We start from the raw sequence: 17,189 nt of genomic DNA on the forward strand, positions 1-17,189 counted from the left end.
CAGGAGGGCACGCTGGTGTGGGCACGGGCCTGGGAGACCTCCCACCATGCGACCCACCTGTGCCAGCACCCCCCTGAGTACCGCAAGGCCTCATCACCTTCCTGAGGAGGCTGGGCCTGGCGCCCCCCATCTCCAGCCCAGCTCTCATGGGGCTCTGGGCTGTGGTTCACCACCAGGATGGGGGCCAAGTGCCCAATGGACAAGGGACAGAGACAGGATGACAGAGGTGTTGATACCTCTTGGTTTATTCTGATTATTTAATATACAATGATGCAACTATGATCCCAAGTGTGCAAAGTTAAAGCCTTCAACTGCAGCTGAGAGGAGAGGGCGGGAATGGTACACCTGGGGATGGTAGTGAGTCAGGAATGATGGGCAGCCTCCTCCCCAGGGCCAGGGACAGGGGGAGTGGCCTGAGGAGCAGGGCCTGGGTAGCCTAGGACCAGGGGAAGGGGGCAGAGACCTCCCTCTGGCCTAGGTCAGGAGCCCAGAAGTGCCACATCATTGAGGGGGCAGCAGCCTGGGAAGGGGCCAGAGGCAGGGCCAGGAGAGCACCATTTCTGGGTGGGGGGTGGGGAGAGAGGTGCCCTACGGGAGAAGCCAGGAGGGGCCACCTGTCCCAGGAGTAGGAGCCGGGCTGGAGCAGGCTGCAGCGAGAAAGACCTGAGGCAGGCACAGAGCCTGAGAGCCCAGGCTGGCTGGGCTCAGGGGGACAGAAGAAGGGGGAACCCAGGGGCCTCCCAGGGCAGCCTGGCCCCTGGAGCAGTCCTGACTCTGCGGGGGATGCCCAGGGAGGGGCCACAGACCCTCAGGGCCTCCCCTCCTCTCTCCCTGAAAAGGAGCTGAGGAACCCCTAGTGCAAATCTGTGGACCGCTCAGTTATGGAGGGACACTGTGCCCAAAGGGGGGCCCTGGGGCGCACCCCCTCCACCGCCTCGGCCTCCACCACTATCTTCAGTACAGCCGCTTCTCGTAACTGTGGGGACAAGGCAGGAGGGGAAGGAGAGTGGGTATGTGGATCCTGCTGCCTTCCCAGATCCCCTTACCCAGACCCTGGGCTGCCAGGGCAGCCCCCAGATGTGGGAAAGGCAGTGAGTTGCAGAAGCCCCTGCCTCTCAGCCACGGGGGGCAGCAGGGGGGAAAGAGCAGACTCTGTGCCTTTGTCCTCCCCAGGCCAAGGCTCCCGGAAGAACCAGGCCAGGTCCAGGGATAGCCATGCTCCGTCTGGCCACAGCCACAGCTGGTGGACTGTCCTCAGTGCGGGGGTGGAGAGACAGCTCAGGAAGGCACGGCCCATCCTCACAGAGCAAGCTCAGACCAAGCTGAACCTCTGCTGCCCATGTCTCCACCCCATCCCCGCACGCACAGTGGCCTAGGCCCCTTGTAGTCACTGGGTCCAGTCCAAGACAGGGCAGCCTCAGGCCTGTAGTCAGGGACACCTCTCTGCACCCGAGAAGGGATTTGTGTTTCTGCTAGAGGAGGGGCTACTGCTGGCTGTCCCACCACGGTGCTGGTCCTAGGGTCCATGTCCCACGATTACACCCCAGCACCACCCCCAACCCAATGCCCCCTGCTCCCAGCCCAGGTCCCACCCAGACTGCCCCTGCTCTACTCTACACTTGGCCCGGGCAGCGCGGTTACTTACACGGCAGAAAGGTATAGCTACGGGAGGATGGGGCAGAAAGAGACATAGGTTAGATGCCCGCCTATGCCTTGGGGGACAGGCCCTCTCGACCAGGGCGGGGCCGCATGCCTGTAACTACTGCTGCCAACTAGCACTGCCCCCGCCCACGGTCACCCCAGCACCGGCCCTGGCATCTGTCTCTCTGCCCTTCTCCCTGCTGGAGGGCTCGTGCCCCCAGCCTCCACCTACCTGCCTGGTGCCGCCACCAGCAAGAACCCAGCACTGCCAGCCCCTGCCACCAGCCACCAAGCTTCTGAGCAAGCAAGGGCTGGGGAGCCTGGGAGAGGCTAGTGGCCACATCTCCCATGCCCTGCTCGGGGGAGATGCCCGAGGGGAGGGGAGGGCCTGCCTGCGGGGGCTAAAGGACAGGGTTCAAGGATGGGCTGGGCCCTGCAGGGGAGGGTGATGGGGATATCCTGCAGCAGCATCCATCCCTGGTGCAGATGGTCTGTGGGGCCCCAGAAACCTCAGCTTGGCCTCTGAACCACGGCCCCACCTGCCCGACCCAGTGCCAGCCAGCTGGGGCAAGGAAGCCACCACACTTACGAGTGCAGGCCATGGACACCACCCTCAATCTGAGCCGACATGGTCCGCTTCTCAAACTTGAGCTCTCCTGAGTACATCATGGACCTGCAGGCAGGTGGGTAGATTAGGTCAGGGGTACCAAGGGCAGAGAAGAGAGAGAAAGAGAAAGGAAGCAAGGCGGAGCCAGGAGACTCCCAGTGCCCCTCCACCTGCTACCCCTCTCATCACAGCACTCACCGCAGGACAGACAGGCTACGGGCACCGATATCCTGGCAGCCATGCTGGATTCCTGCGATGAGGTAGGGCACGAACTTCTGAATGGAGCCTTTGTCCTGGATGGAGCCCGAGACGCCCTGTGCGATCTTCACCTTATCCCCCTCGCTGCGTGGAGGGCGGGGACTAAGCCAAGCAGCTCACGGCTCAGGGCACCCCACCCCAGCTCTCAAGGGCACTGGCAGAGGGGATACCACTGAGAAGGACCCCAAAGCAGCCTCTCCTTGGACTACAGCATAAAAAGCATAGATTCCGAGTCAGGTGACCCAGGTTCTGTCCCAGGTCTGCTACTTGTACCCTGGGCCTTGGTGTCCAGAACTATAGTATGGAGATTGGGCACGATCTTGGGAAGTCAATGGCATGTGGGTTGTGGGCTCATCCGCCTGGGGCCAGGGCTCAGGGCAGGGCACCTGAAGTATCGTTTCTGACTGCTGCTGCTCTTCTCCATGGCATCCAGTGAGCCCATGCCCCGGTACTTCTTGAGCCTCACCCCATCCGAGAAGAAGTACTCGCCAGGGGCCTCCGTGGTGGCGGCGAGCAGGGAGCCCATCATCACTGCAGCGGGCGAGGGGTCAGTGCCTCTAGTCCCACAGCCCTCCTACTGCCCCGCCCAGCTCCCAGCCCCCACCAGCCTGCCCAATAGACCCGCTCACCTGTGGAGGCTCCAAGGGCCAGGGCCTTGACCACGTGCCCCACGGTCTGGATGCCGCCATCGGCTATGACCGGCACCCCAAAGCGCCGAGCGTACTCGGCCACCTTGTACACGGCAGTGCCCTGGGGTCGACCACAGGCCATCACTGCGGGAGGGTACACAAGGCAGAGGTGTCAACAGCACCACAGGAGCCAGGTACAGGCCCCTTTCTCCTTGTACCCGACCTCCACTCGGGGAAAAGGGCGGGGCTGGTTGAGGCTTCTGAGGCACAAGATAGGTGGCAGCAAATAACACCAGGGTGAATGTCACTCCAGGAACCTGGACCACCCCATCCATAACAGCACTCTGGGAGACTCTGATGGGGGCAGCGGTACTGGCCCCCAGACTGTGCACTCGGCCTGGGGGTCCCCAGTCTCACCTCGCCCCACGCACTAGCTCCCCCATGAGGCTTGCATTTGAAAGCCCGTTAGCAGGGTTAGGCACTCACGGCCTCCTCTGGGCTACTGGTGTGCATTTCTTTAAGTTTAACTGTCGAAGGTCTTTAAGTGTGAGGTTGGATGTGGGCATTCTAAGAAACCAGTGCTTATCTAGGGATGGATGCGAGGCTGAAGAATATGGAGAAGAGGCCTTCTCCAGAGGGATCTTTCATTCATTTTGTCCCTACTGTACCCCAGGGTTTAGAACAGGGCCTGACACACAGTAGGTGCTCAATTAATATTCATTAAGTGACTGAGCAAAAGCCTACATTTCACTGAGGTGTCAGCTAAGGTGAAGGGTAGACACTTAAAAGCAGAGGCTCTGGAGACAAAAACGGGGAGATGTTTTTGGTAGAGAAGACCAAATGGGTCATTCAGTGTTCTAGAGAAATGACCCTCACTAGAGGGAGCAAGTACATCCCCTCAGACCAAGCCAGCCCCCACAAGTCAGCCACCAGCCTCCAAGGAGCACCCCTCAACCACATGGGGACACATGTCAGGGTCTCATCCTTCCCCATTTGTGTCCAGGAACCCACCCCACAAAAGGGCTTCATGACTCCCCAACTGTCACCACATGGTAGCATGGGTGTACATCTTTATACATTCAGGGCATGCTGTCTCCATGTCTTAAGCATCCGCCTTGTCACAAAGCTAATCCGAACTGAAGCTGGCTTCCAACAAGCACCTCAGAGAAGTATTCACACCAGCCATGGGCCTCTAGATTGGGCCTCCTTGACCAGAATCTGAGAAGCAGACTGGCGCACATCCAAAACGCCAGGTAACCTCATCTTACACAAGCCTCCCCCTCAAGTCAGTGACCCAGACAGGCAGAGTCAGAGCCCCAGTTACCCCTGAACCCACCACCTGGGAAGAGGCCTGGCAGACTCAGCACTCAACATGCATCTGCGGATGCATGAAACAGTGAGGCCCTGAGGCCTGGGGAGGCCCAGTGGAGTGTTTGAAGTGGCAGTCACCCATTCTCCTACTGACACTCACCTTCTTGGGTGATGCAGATGGAGCCGCAGCCCATCCCCACACGCAGCCCGTCCACACCAGCATCAATCAGGTTCTTGGCCTGAGCTGCTGTCACCACTGGGGAAAGAGGAACAGTGTGAGGATGGCATGCCCCTCCAGTCTAGCTCCCCCACCTACAGTGACCAAAGCCCATTCATTCAGCCCCCAGCCCCCCATGCAGGAGTGATGCCATCACCTAGGGATGGTGAAAGACAGAGAAGAAGTTACACAGTGAGGGGGCAAGGCTGAGGATGAGAGGGGACCCCACACTCACCATTCCCCCCAATCACCTGGAGGTGGGGGTACTTCTGCTTGACATAGTGCACCATGGCGATCTGATACACAGAGTTCCCTTGGGATGAGTCCTGGGAGAAGGGGGACAGGAAAGCTTAGGCTCAGAGGCTGAGAGTCTTCACTGGGGGAGGGGGTACTGAGTGGACAAACTCCTGAAATCATGAAACATGTTACAAGAACGCACTTTTTTGTGTGTGTGTGTGTTTTTTCTGAGAAAACACTTGACGGCTCTCAGCTGATTCTCAGAGGGGCCTGCTTTCCCCAGAAGGTTAAGCACAGAAATGTATAGTCTCAGAGCAAACACAGCCCTTTCATACCCCCTGTATGGACTGGTCCCCACAGCAAGGACATGTGGCCTGGGGTCGTACCCTGTTCTCACCAACTCACCAGCCAAACAAAATTATTTAACCTCCTGAAAGCCTCAGTTTCTTCATCTGACAAGCAGGCATGGTAACTGTACTTCAGGGGGCTGTCGGGAGGATGAAATGAGTTTGTCTACATAAAGGTCTTTGTGTGGCGCCTGGTGAGTTGGAAGTTCACAATGAATGTGAGCTATAACTACTGGGGTCAACTTATGAGCACGGAGCACCCTCGGAGGCGCCCACAGTTTGTTCTAGCTGTCAGAGCACCAGTGACCCTCCCAATTCTGACTCCCACGAGCGCTCAGAGCGGGGAGGAGAGCTGCAAGGAGGGTCACAGGCTTAATGAGGGGTGAACAGGGGTCTCCTAAGCCTCTACTGAGCCACCTGCGCTCCAGAGCGGTGCCCGTACCAGCACTATGACATCGGCGCCTGCCTGGGTGAGCAGGTCCAGGCGGTATTTGTCATCCTCACGGGTGCCCACGGCTGCCCCACACAGCAGCTGCTTGTGGGAATCCTTGGAGGCCAGAGGGTAGTCCCGGTTCTTCTTCAGGTCGGTGCGGGCAATGATGGCCACTAGTTCATCCTGATCATTGACAATGGGCAGCTTCCCTGACGAGGAATGCAGAGGTGAGATGAAGGAGCAGGCTTCTGGGCACTGGGGTGGGGGTGGGGGGAGAGAGGATGAACATGGACCACTCCAGAGCATCCACTGAAGTACTCATAACAGCCACTAGGTGACAGCACCCACACAGGAAGTACTCCTAGGTACCTGGAGCTCTTCCCAAGGAACAGGAAGCAAAGAAACCTCACAGCCAAGCAGGTTCCTGGAGCTCTTCCTCCCCTGTGGCCTGGCCACAGGAGGGTGGGCAGCCCCTGAGCACTGGCAGCCTTTCACCTGCTGGGCCACAGGCCACAGTGGTCAAAAGCTCCTACGCAGGGCACAAATCTGAGGCTGTCCTGCAGGGAGGAACATGTGCCCTACCCAACACCACCCCCAGAGAACAATCCAGTATGAGTCAGGGACTCATTCTGTCAACAGCCCCAATGTCAAAAATATTTAACTGCAAGACTTCTCAGGGCCTTTAATAAGCTAATGTACAATTCTTTATGCAAGATGAGGGATATAGAAAGCAGTATTTTGCAGACTTATAAGACCACAAAGCCCTTTCTTTCTGATGAGTACTTCACAGGACTAGTTTTTGGGGGAAACATACTGTGAAGATGCTGAATAAAGGACAGGTTTTCCTAAGCCAGGAAAAGGACCTCAGGAATCACACTCTCGCCTGAGGTTATTCAAACCTTCCCCAGGGCCCAGTCTGGGACCTGGGACAACCTGCAAGGCTGGGAAGGCATGGGGCCTGGGGAACAGGAGCCAGGCTGGGAGGTGTGGAGTTTTTTGCCTACTCTTTGGTACCTTTCTTGCTGCGCTGCAGGATCTCATTTGCCTCTTTCAATGTCACACCTGCTGGAGCCACCACCAGCTCATTCCGCGGTGTCATCACCTGTGGGGCCAGGAACATTTCCCTGCAGGTTGGCAGGTAAGAAAGAACGGAGCCAGGCCTCCCTCTGGTCCCTGGTCACAGGCACCAGCCTGAGGCCCCAGGGTGTGGGGTCTTCTGTCTGACCCAGCCACCCTTTCCCTGCCCTGCAGGTACCTCACTAAGGAGGGTGGTGTGGTCCTTCTCAGCGAGAAAGTCAATGTCTCGGGAGGTAACGATGCCCACCAGCTTGCTGCCCATGGTGCCCGTCTCAGTGATGGGGATGCCAGAGAAGCCATGCCGAATCTTGGCCTCCAGCACATCGCCTACGGTGTGTGAGGGGCTCAGCACCACGGGGTCTGTGATGAAGCCCTGTTCAAATTTCTGCGGGCAGAGAAAGAGGGAGGAAAAGGCTGGAAGAAAGTTAGAGGTGGTGTACAGCCTGGCCACAGGCGGCAGCGGGTGTCCTGGCCATGCCACAGAGGAGCCAGGGCTCTCAATGGGTGAGAGACTGGTAGGAAAATGAGGGCTGAGCCCCCATTGTGGAGAAGGGCAGACAAGACCCCACAACAATCAGCCAGGGAATGCAGCAGCCTGCAGGGCTAGCAAGGGATGGTGAGAGGATCTGAGGGGTGGGGGCGGACGGTGGCATCTTCTTTCCGGGGATGGGCCTGGTACTTGCCTTGACCTTCCGCACCTCGTTGGCCTGGAACTCTGGGGTGCAGTTGTGGTGAATGAAACCAATACCGCCCATCAGCTGGGGTGGAAGGGAAGCATAGTCAGAGCCAGGGGGCCAGCCCTCCTCACTCTGCAAAGCCCACCTCTGATTCCAATTCCTCCTGATGTCCAGCCAACTCTGTTCAGTCCCCTTGGCCCAGGGGTCCCCACCCATGTGCCCAGCTCACAGCCATCGCGATGGCCATGTCAGCCTCTGTCACAGTGTCCATGGGAGAGGAGATGAGTGGCGTCTTCAACGTGATCTTCCGAGTCAGGGCTGAAGTCAGGTCCTGAGGATGGAGGCAGAGTCTATGTGAAGAGTTTTATCATTCACTTGACAAACATGTGCTGAGCTCCTACACGTACCCAGCACCAGGACAGCCCTGGGGACACAGCAGTGCACAAGGCAGACAAGTCCCTGCCATCTCTCCTGGAGCTGACCTTCTACTTGGGAAGAAAAGTGATGGAAAACCTGTACAAGATGATTTCCGTCAGGACATAGGCTCCAGAGAAAAACAATAAGGCCAAGTGACCCTGGAAGAAGCATGTGGTGGTCAGGGAAAGCCTCCCTCTCAGGAGCTGACCAGTGGAAGCCAATCAAGGGAAAGTCTGAGGGCCTGTCGTCCCAGGCCGAGGGAGGCGTTTGTGAAACCCGCCTCTGATTCCCACTCTTCCTGAAGCGTAGTGGAGAAAGACAAAGAAGGCCAGTGGGGTAGAGGGCAGGAGGCAGGGGCTGAGGGGCGAGAGGCAGGTGGGGGGCCAGGATGTGTAGCCTTGAAAGCCAGGGAGGTGAGTTTAGATTGGATTCTGAGATGAAAAGCCACCGGAGGGTCTGAGGCAGAAGAGAGACATGATCTGATGTACGTTTTAAAGAGGTTGCTCAGGGTCTGATGTGGAGAACGGATTCTAGGCGGCAAGGCCTGAGGCAGGGAGACCACCAAGGAGGCTGCTGACAGGGCCAGGCAGGAGAAGCTGGTGACTAGGAGGGACAAGGTGCGGGAAGGAGCCTATTAGACATCCAGGAAAGTAGGTGACAAAGCGTCTTCCACTTTAGAAGAGCTCAGGACTGCAAATATACATTTGGGAGGCATCTGCCTATGAACAGTAGGTCAGACCAGATCAGAGCCCTCCGAGATTCAGGCCAACAGTGTGGATCCCATCCCCCAAAACACTCAGACATGGATTGTGGTATATAATTTTTGGGGATTTAAGGCCCCTGAAGTCCATCTACAGACCCTGGCTCAGAACCCTGGCCCTGTAGTCTAGACAACGCCCCCTTCTGCTCTCTCATCATACCACAGAAGAGGCACAGCCTTCCTGACAGAGGCCACAGGACAGGTCAGCCGGCAGGGGTCTCTTCTATCCCTCTCTTTCCAGCACACTGCCTAGGCTCCAGCACAAAGCCAGGGTGCTAGGTAAACTGCGGTAAACTCAATAGCTGATGGTTGCTATCATAAGGGAAATACCCAAAATAGCCCAAATTTCCTCCTAAATATCTGTCTGGGTCAGCACTGGCTACACAGGCTAGAAGTGACCTTCTCCAACATATAAGTGATCCAGGCACCCTGGGGTCCTCTGGCCTTTCATGGGAATCAGACCACAATAAATATCAATAACAGCAAAAGGAAAGAAACTGTTTCTTAATGTGTAAGAATTCATCATAAAATAATCTAACTTTTCCACGAAATGGCTTACACCCATCAACACTACCCTTGGCTCCTAGGAGTTCATCGTATGTTAACTGTGTAAAGGACATTGCTCATTCATCTGGCTCATTGCTGAGCCCCTCCGGTAAAGCAAGGCACTGTGTTTCCTTGTATTCGTCCAAAATCTAACTCCTTCAAACCCTATTTTAGATTCTTGTATGTTGTAGATCCACAAACAAGTCTGTCCACTTCATTCAAAGTCTTCATAATTTTATTGGCTTCTATCATTTCCTTACTCAGCATTTCAGACAACATCCAATCCTTCTGGTCTATGGTAATAAGGCAGCCACACCCATGCCCACCCCCTCCTAGGGCCTTCTTGACCCTCACACCTCAGGCTCTGTCAGGGACAGAGAGCCCTCTGGCCCAGTGCCAGGCCCACCACGCAGGAAACCCTTGCATCCCCACTCCTGCCTCTGCCCCATTAGGCATAACCCACTGCACTGTGCCAGTTTCTCTGGCACCAATAAAGGCCGCATCCACCACACTCCCAAGGAAGGTCTCCCCTACACCCTGCCCTTGAGCAAGAAGTCACCCTCTTCTCCACATACACAGCCCCTCTCCCCCATCAACGGAAGAGGTACTCACCACCTCATCAGCTACGAAGTCTATGAATCCTGGGAGAATCAGGAAGTCACTGTGAAGAGAGAAAAGCAAGTGTTACTAAGTGAGGAGGGTACCCGCAAGGGGCAGGACCTACCATGCCAGGAAGGCAGCATGGGGGTGGGGAGAGGGGCAGGACTGGAGCCCCCCCTGATTCCTGCTGCCCCGCCAGGGCTGACCCACCCTCGTGCCCCTCACTAGCATCTTGGCAACTCCAGCCCAGAGAGCTAGAGCCAAAGACTGTGGGAGGTCTGTGGACCCAGGATGCCACCAAGTCAGTTGGCCCAAAATGTCCATTGCCTTCAGGACTCAGAGTTTGTCAAGGGACACAGAAGTTCCTGTTATGCCACACAGGAGATACAGTGCCTGCCCTTAAAAACTTCTCAATCTTGATAGGGGGAGACAATAAGCAAACATGGAATGAACCTGAGAGCAGTTCAGTAGTGCAGCATGGCATGAACACCACACAGCACACAGCACAGGATAAGCTGCACAGCCCATGCCGGGGCTGCTGAGTCACACAGGGTTCAGAACAGCATGGAGGGACCCCGGGGGGCTGAGCGTGGGGCATGTTCGGACAGAGCAGGCATTGGCAAATGTTTGCACAGTTGGACTGGAGCAACTAACAGACATCGCCTGGGATGGGAAAGGGGAGGAAGGTCCTCACAGTTAGGACCAGGACACTGGGTCCCCATCCAAAGCATGGCAGCTGCCAACTCTAAGGTTGGCCATGGTCACAGCGAACCCCAGAAGGTCTGCATAGGTGTGGCAAGGCCCAGTGCCACAGCCCAGGGGCCCCGACAGGCTCAATCTGCCTATCACAGGGCCTTGACAGACACACCCAAATGCAAATGTCCCACACTTCAGGAACACCTCCAACTGGACTAAGCAAAGTAGAGGCACCCCAGCACAGGAAGGAAAAGCTACAGGGTGGATGGGAGGGGGAGGGTCTCTAATCTGCCCCAGGCCCTTGAGCAACTCCTAGGAATTTCCCTAGGGAGTTTCCCTGGGCAACTCCAGTGAAAAATATATCAAAGAGATACTCTCTCCCCCATCATCAAAGACCACCAAAGAAATAAAGAATCTTAACTGCCCTGCCCCTGCCCCTCAGCAGCCCCTCTTCCGTAAAGTGAAGAGGCCTTTGTGGCTCCCTTAAAGGCCAGAGAAGAAATGCTGGGGTTTGGGCCCCTTGGCATTTTCTAGGTATTACATACATCCCTCACCTGGCCCACACCCCAACTACAGACAGGCAAGAGGAGACACTCCTCAGGAGTGACTAGGTGTCCTGTGTCTAGGGAAACTGCCTGCCAAGCAGGAGTGCTTACAGGCAAGGACAGGGACTGGCAGGAGACAGGGCAGGGATGCTCTTGGCTTGCCAGCATCCCCACTCCGCCCCAGTCCCAGGTTCTGATGCTCCTTCCTGGCAGGGCCACAGTCCTGCAGCCAGGAGAGCTAGTGCCAGGCCTGCAGCAGGCAGGACGGTTGGCTCAGAGCCCACAGAAAAGCAGACTAAGCCAGAGGCAAATGGTTGGTCTTGTCCTCCTCCCAAATCCCAGGTGGGATGGGTTTCGGGGTGGTAGTCACAGAATACTCATGTCCAGGGGAGCACTAGTGCGAACCTGTGGGCACCCAGGGGCACAAGTGGGAAGAGGGCTGGACTGAACAGTGGAAAAAGGAGCCATCCCAACTGCCCAGCTGGGCCTCCCCTGGGGGTAACACCCAAGCAGCTGCCTTAGCTAGGCTCCAGGGCCCCCTCTGTTCTCGTGGTGACGCTGGGAGTGAGGGTGTCCTGGACCAAGGTCTGAAACAAGTCTCCATAACTCCCACATTTCGTCTTCCCACACGCGGAAAGGCCCATCCACACGGCCAAGATGCCCATGAGAGGGGGAAGGGGGACGATCGGACCCAGATCTGGCCAGAAACAGGGCATGGCACCGAGGGACGTGATGTCGCTATGCCACGTCCGTCTACTCGCGGCGCGGGCCGCCTTCCTTCCCTTGCCCAGTTCTCCCCGCCCCCCGCCGCCCAAGTCGCTCGAATCGGGCCCGGGAACACGGGCGTCACCGAGCGGAGCACGGTGCACGTGCAAGGCCGGGGCCGGGGGATCGCGGCGTGTCGGTGTGAGCACCCAGGTGGGGCTGAGGGCCCCTGCGCTTACTTGTAGGTGAGGCCGTCGGCGTTCGCGAAGAGCTGCTGCGCGGTGAGCCCATCCTCGGGCACGTAGCCGGTGCCGCCGCTGATCAGGTAGTCCGCCATGCTGCCGGGAGACACCGCGACCCGACATAAACACCCGCGCGGGCCGCCCCGCCGCCGCTGCTGCTGCTGCTGCTGCTGCTGCTGCTGACGCCGCGGCCACGCTGCCGCCGCGGGCCGGGCAGGCCGGGGGCGGGGGCTGCGGCAGCGGCGGGGCGGGCCCGGGCCACCGCCCTCTCCTCCCGCCCCTCCCCCGGGAGGCCGCCGTCCCCGCCCTGCGCCGCACAAAGGGCCCCGCGGAGCCCGGCCCAGCCGCCGCGGCCGCACGCTCGCGCAGGGCCACCCGCAGTGGCACAGCGGGGGCTGGGGATGGGGGTGTGGGTGCAACCGAGGAGGGGGCTGAGCCAGGCCGGGACACGCCCCCTCCGCCGCGTCTCTTCCCGCCTCCTAGACCCCCCGCAGCGCATCCCCACGCTCGCCCCCAGCCTGGGCCACAGCAGGCCACCCGGCCTCCGCCAGCCTGAGTCTACTCTGGCCCTAGTCCCCATCCCCAGGGGTACCTCTAACATGGTTTACTTTTCCCCAAGACTAAGGCCCAGACTCTGATCTGGGCCCGGAGCTCTGAGGACGTGGTTTGAACTCACAGCTCCCCGACACACAGTAGTTTAAGGTTGTACCCTCTGAGCAGTGTACCCTCCCTCGTGACTCCCCCCAAACCCGACATCATTCCAAGGGGGCAGGCATTCTTAACAATGACACTCCCTGACCTTTGTGTGGCCTTAGAACTCTCTGCAGTTTACAAGGCATTTTTCATAAATGATCACATTTACTCTACAATCTATTAATTGCCAATTATTAGGTACCCTCATTTTATGGATGCAAAACCTACAGTTCAGAAGGGAGGGAGGGGCAGCCCTGCTTCTGTCGCCCTGTCCAGTGCTTCAGTCTGACATCCCTGTCCAATCCCCAGCTCAGAAAGTGGTGGGGTACCAGGGGTTTTAACCCCAGAGAGGAAAGTTCGTTTTCCTTTGGGAGGGTAGTGTGGTGGGCAGATGAGTGAGGATCACAGGCCTGGCTTAGCCAAGTACGTATGCATACAAATTGGGACAGATGCTTAGGAAGTTCTGAGAATTTCCCAAAGTAGAAGTGTGGTCACTGTGGGTGCCCAGCAAGACCCAGATTTCCACATGGGGGCAGTAAGATTAGGTAGCAAATTAATTCACATGGGCAGAGGTAGGGTAGCAGGGAGGAGACCCTTCCCTCTTGTGTGACCAGAACTGCTAATGCGACTGCCTGACCAAAAGCTAAAGAGCATGGGGCCAGCCCAGTGGCGCAGCAGTTAAGTGTGCATGTTCCGCTTTGGCAGCACGGGGTTCACCGGCCAGGGTTTGTCAGTTCGGATCCTGGGTGAGGACATGGCACCGCTTGGCAAGCCATGCTGTGGTAGGCGTCCCACATATAAAGTAGAGGAAGATGGGCACGGATGTTAGCTCAGGGCCAGTCTTCCTCAGCAAAAAAAAAAGAGGAGGATTGGCAGCAGATGTTAGCTCAGGGCTGATCTTCCTCAAAAAAAAAAAAAAAGAAAGAAAGAAAGAAAAAAGAAAAAAAAGCTAAAGAGCAGATTCCTATCCCCTCCAAATTCCCAAATTCCCAATTCCACCATCTCCTCCTTCTGTCCTCCTGTGGTCCCCACAGCTCACTTCTTGGTGAGGTGAGCGAAAGGCAGGGCAGGGACACAGTTCTCTCTCTGGCAAGGTGGCTGTCTGTGATGCTCCCTCCCTCCTTCCTCAGCTCTGGGAGGCTGGTTTGTTTACCTCTCAGTGGTGTGGTGGCAGCCAGGCCCAGGGGAGGCTCCATGGGATGCCCAGCCTCCCACAATGACGCCCCCGGGACCCTGCCAGGAAAACACAGACTGTTCCATCTGTGTGCAGAGGGAAGGGGCGGCTTCCCACAGAGCTGGGGCAATGAGGCCTGTGAGACTGAGAGTGCTAGAGGAGACTCACAGACGTCCACAGTGTCCTCTCTCCTCTAACTGTGAGGGACCAGAACATCATAGACCCCAAGCTTCCTTCTCCACCAGAGGAGCCCCAAGGAGGCCTCCTGATGGGGGCCTCTGAAGGTCCTCTGGCATGGAAAAGGAGGGAGCGGGCCTGCTGGGATTCTCTGCTGAGTGGGGGCTGTGGCCAGCTTGCCAGCGATGTTTGGGAAGCACTTGACTCCTCAGCACTCATAGACTCATCCAGAGTGCCCGTGCCATATGGGGGAATGGGGGTTACCCTCAGGGAACAGTACTAGGACCTCTCACTGGAGGTCCCCCTCCAGGCAGAAGAGAGAGACCAGCCAGAGAAAGCACTCTGGCCATCCAGAGCTGCCCTGGACACCTTTCTAGCCACAGAAGGATAGGGCTATAATGGCAATTGCAGACACAGAGCACAGGCTGACCCTATGGTCTCTTTGGGTCTCTAAGGGACCTGCTCTGGGTCACTTTCCCCTACAGCATGGGTCAGGAATGGCTAGGGTACTATTCAGGGTTCCACCAGGGCTGGGGCCCAGGTCAGCAGCTGGGTTCTGCCATCTCAGGTGACCTTAATGTGACACCTGCCCCAGCCTAGAACTCAGACCCAGGGGAGGAGGCTGCCAGGCTGCATTGTGGGGAGGGTCCCCTTCCCAGTGACAATAGACTTGACAGCCCCACTCCCTTCTCCTGCTGCCCCACAGCCCCTCCTGCTTTGACCTGTGTCAGGGCTCCTCATTACTCTAAGCTGCTGGGCTCAGCCCTGGGTTAGGCTGTCCTTTTCCAGAAACTGTTAATCCACTCCCCCAGCCCCCCCACCCCCACCACTTTCCTCCTCCCTCTTCCTGATCTTCCCCAGCTGCTTCCTCCATAGGGCAGAGACACCGAGGCAACCAGTGGGCCTCCTCAGCCCAAGGAAGAGGTGTTGGTCCCCTGAGATTCCCACCTGGCAGCTGTGAGGGCAGCAGGGCAGGAGAGCAGCCTGAGCCCCTTCCTCAGAGTAGTGGGGGAATAGTGCCCAACTGGGCACCAAGGTCGAGGCTGGGAGCCCAGAGGTCTCTATCTGGTCCGCGGCTGTTTGAAGGGACAAGATTTCAAAACATTTTTGAGGAGAAGACTGGGGGTGGGGGTAGGGGGGAAAAAGAGGTAACAACAACATTGGCATTGTTGAGCTGGGACAGGGGACACGGTTTGCCCAAGTTCAAGCCAGAGAGCAGTAACACTGGCCTCAGACCCAGGACTTCTCATCCAGCCCTGTCGTCTTCCCACAGCTCTAAGCTAGTGATGGCAGATGGAGGTCTAGCCAGCAGGTTTTGAATCTCATTACACCACCTAGCTGGGGTTCAGGTTTTACAATGCTTTTCAGAGCCTGGTTGGGGGTGGGAATGGCCCCTTGATGCAAAGTACAATCTGGAGAAGGGATGCTCCTGCATGGCCCAGGTCTGAGCTCTGAAACGATACTTTTGTAATATCTGCTCTAAGCAAGACACTGCCTCCATCAAGCCCCCAAGTGCCCCAGCCTGCTCCCTAACCTCCTGTGGGCTCTCCTTATTGCCCTGGTTCCTGAGCCCCAGTAGCTGGATTTCCAGGATGGGAGGAAGGATAGGGTCGCCCAAACCTGAGGCAGTTCTAGAGAGGCCCCCCATGGGGGCAGGAGAGCCAGGCTTCACTCAATAGCCCCTTAAGCCCTTAAAAGTTCTTACATAAGCGGCCAGCCCCTGAGCGGAGCTGCAGGGCTAATTCCCCCAGACCACCCCCCCAACCCAGCTTCCAGGTCACCTCCCCAAGCTGCTGAGCACCAACAGATGGGGCAGAGAAAGAAGTCCAAATCCTCTGGACCGGAAGGATAGCGGGATTGCATTTCAAGCTGCGATACAATCCAGAGATTAGTCACTGTCTCCTTTTCAGTCAGTCCTCCTGGGTCCCAGCTCAACACCCCCACTCTTCCTCCAGTGACCCTTACAGACCCCAGCACACTAAAGGCAGGAGAGGGTCCTGAATCTTAGGAGAGACCCTGAGGTGAGCTGCACTGGCAGCCTCATCACACCTCAGTGAATGGTCAAGAGGGGACAGTGTCCTCGCCCGGCTCTGAGGAGGCGATCCATCTGGACACCTACACCTGCCAGTAAGACTCTGAAGACAGTTCTAGGAAGAAACAGCTAAGGAGGACTAAGCAAAGTTGAACAGAAACTCCAACAAGCACTGTTTGAACCTCAGGAGCCACTTGGACCAGGTGTCGTTGGGTGTGTAGTCGAGGTCCGATCCTGGGCTAAGATTTTAGGGAGCGTTTTTCGGACCTGCTCCCGGATGCAACGCAGCACTGAACCCTTTGCACAGTTCCCGCCTGCATCCCCCAACTAAAGCTGGCTGCGTGGCGTCTGAGCCCAGTTTTAGGAAGTTAGAGGTTGGCGCTGTTAGAGCGCAAAGGTGGTGGGACCTGCCTCTCCCTTCCCCCGCAGCGCTGCCTGGTTCCCGGAGCCGCCGCGCCCGCCCCGGATGCGCCCCGCGCGCTCTGCCCTGGGCGTCACCTCTCCGGCTCGTAGCCGGCCTGCAGCAGGCGGGCGCTGTACCGCTGCGCCGCCGTCTCGTGTCCCGGGTGTTGCCGGGCTCCGGGCTCCAGAACAGCGGCGGCTCCATCTCCCTGCAGCGGCGGCGGGAGCGGCCCCGACCCAGCTGGCAGAGCCAGGGGCCCCTCCATGCGGAGGCCGCGGCGCGGGGCGGGCGGGAGCCTCTCCGCCTGGAGGCTCCCGGGGCCCGGGCTGGGGACTGAGCGCAGCCCAGCTTGGGCCCGGGGAGGGGGCGGGGCCTCCGGGGCGGGGCCTGCGTGCCGGGGGCGTGGCTCGAGTGATGGGGCGGGGCATCTCGGGAGAGGGAGGATCCGCTGGGCTCCGCCGCTGCACCGCGCTTCTCCGCGTCCCGCCCCTCTACTCAGCTGCCCAGACTCAGCCGGTGTGTCTCATCCCGGATCACGGGGAGATGGAGGTGCAACTGCAAAGAGCCCTGGCATCTTCGCCGCCGTCCAGACCCTCCAGTTTCTCCTGGTCCCTCCCGAGGAAAACCAGAGAGGAAAGGAGCGCAGTGTTTTTCCAGAGGCCGTGGTTTTCTTCACATCTTGTGTGGGTCCCTCTGCATGTTTCTTTGGAGCGCCTCCTACTGGCCAGCCGCAGACCTCCCTGCCAGGGCAAAGTAGGCGCGGGA

General features: G+C 58.0%; 1 protein-coding gene across 6 annotated transcripts; it reads right to left on the minus strand.

Moving 5' to 3' along the window:
* Nucleotides 1-227: 227 nt before the first annotated feature.
* IMPDH1 (inosine monophosphate dehydrogenase 1) lies at nt 228-16,806 on the minus strand. Of its 6 annotated transcripts, none has more exons than XM_070265770.1 (17): nt 16,520-16,781; nt 14,938-15,065; nt 11,943-12,041; nt 9,770-9,818; nt 7,664-7,765; nt 7,441-7,515; nt 6,936-7,142; nt 6,695-6,782; nt 5,690-5,889; nt 4,899-4,989; nt 4,607-4,702; nt 3,136-3,279; nt 2,893-3,037; nt 2,447-2,590; nt 2,231-2,314; nt 1,646-1,662; nt 228-976 (listed from the first exon to the last, which is right to left on the minus strand). In XM_070265770.1, exons 3-17 carry the CDS (start codon nt 12,038-12,040, stop codon nt 876-878), a joined length of 1,641 nt encoding a protein of 546 aa, XP_070121871.1. In that variant the 5' UTR covers nt 12,041; nt 14,938-15,065; nt 16,520-16,781; the 3' UTR covers nt 228-875. The 6 variants fall into 6 exon arrangements, with proteins under 6 accessions (XP_070121871.1, XP_070121872.1, XP_070121873.1 ...); XM_070265771.1 differs by lacking the exon at nt 14,938-15,065 and adding an exon at nt 13,792-13,871 and having other exon boundaries at nt 16,520-16,753; XM_070265772.1 differs by lacking the exon at nt 1,646-1,662 and having other exon boundaries at nt 16,520-16,792.
* Nucleotides 16,807-17,189: the final 383 nt, after the last annotated feature.

The sequence above is a fragment of the Equus caballus genome, chromosome 4, assembly GCF_041296265.1.
Source record: "Equus caballus isolate H_3958 breed thoroughbred chromosome 4, TB-T2T, whole genome shotgun sequence".
In the NCBI taxonomy this organism is placed as follows: Eukaryota; Metazoa; Chordata; class Mammalia; order Perissodactyla; family Equidae; genus Equus; species Equus caballus.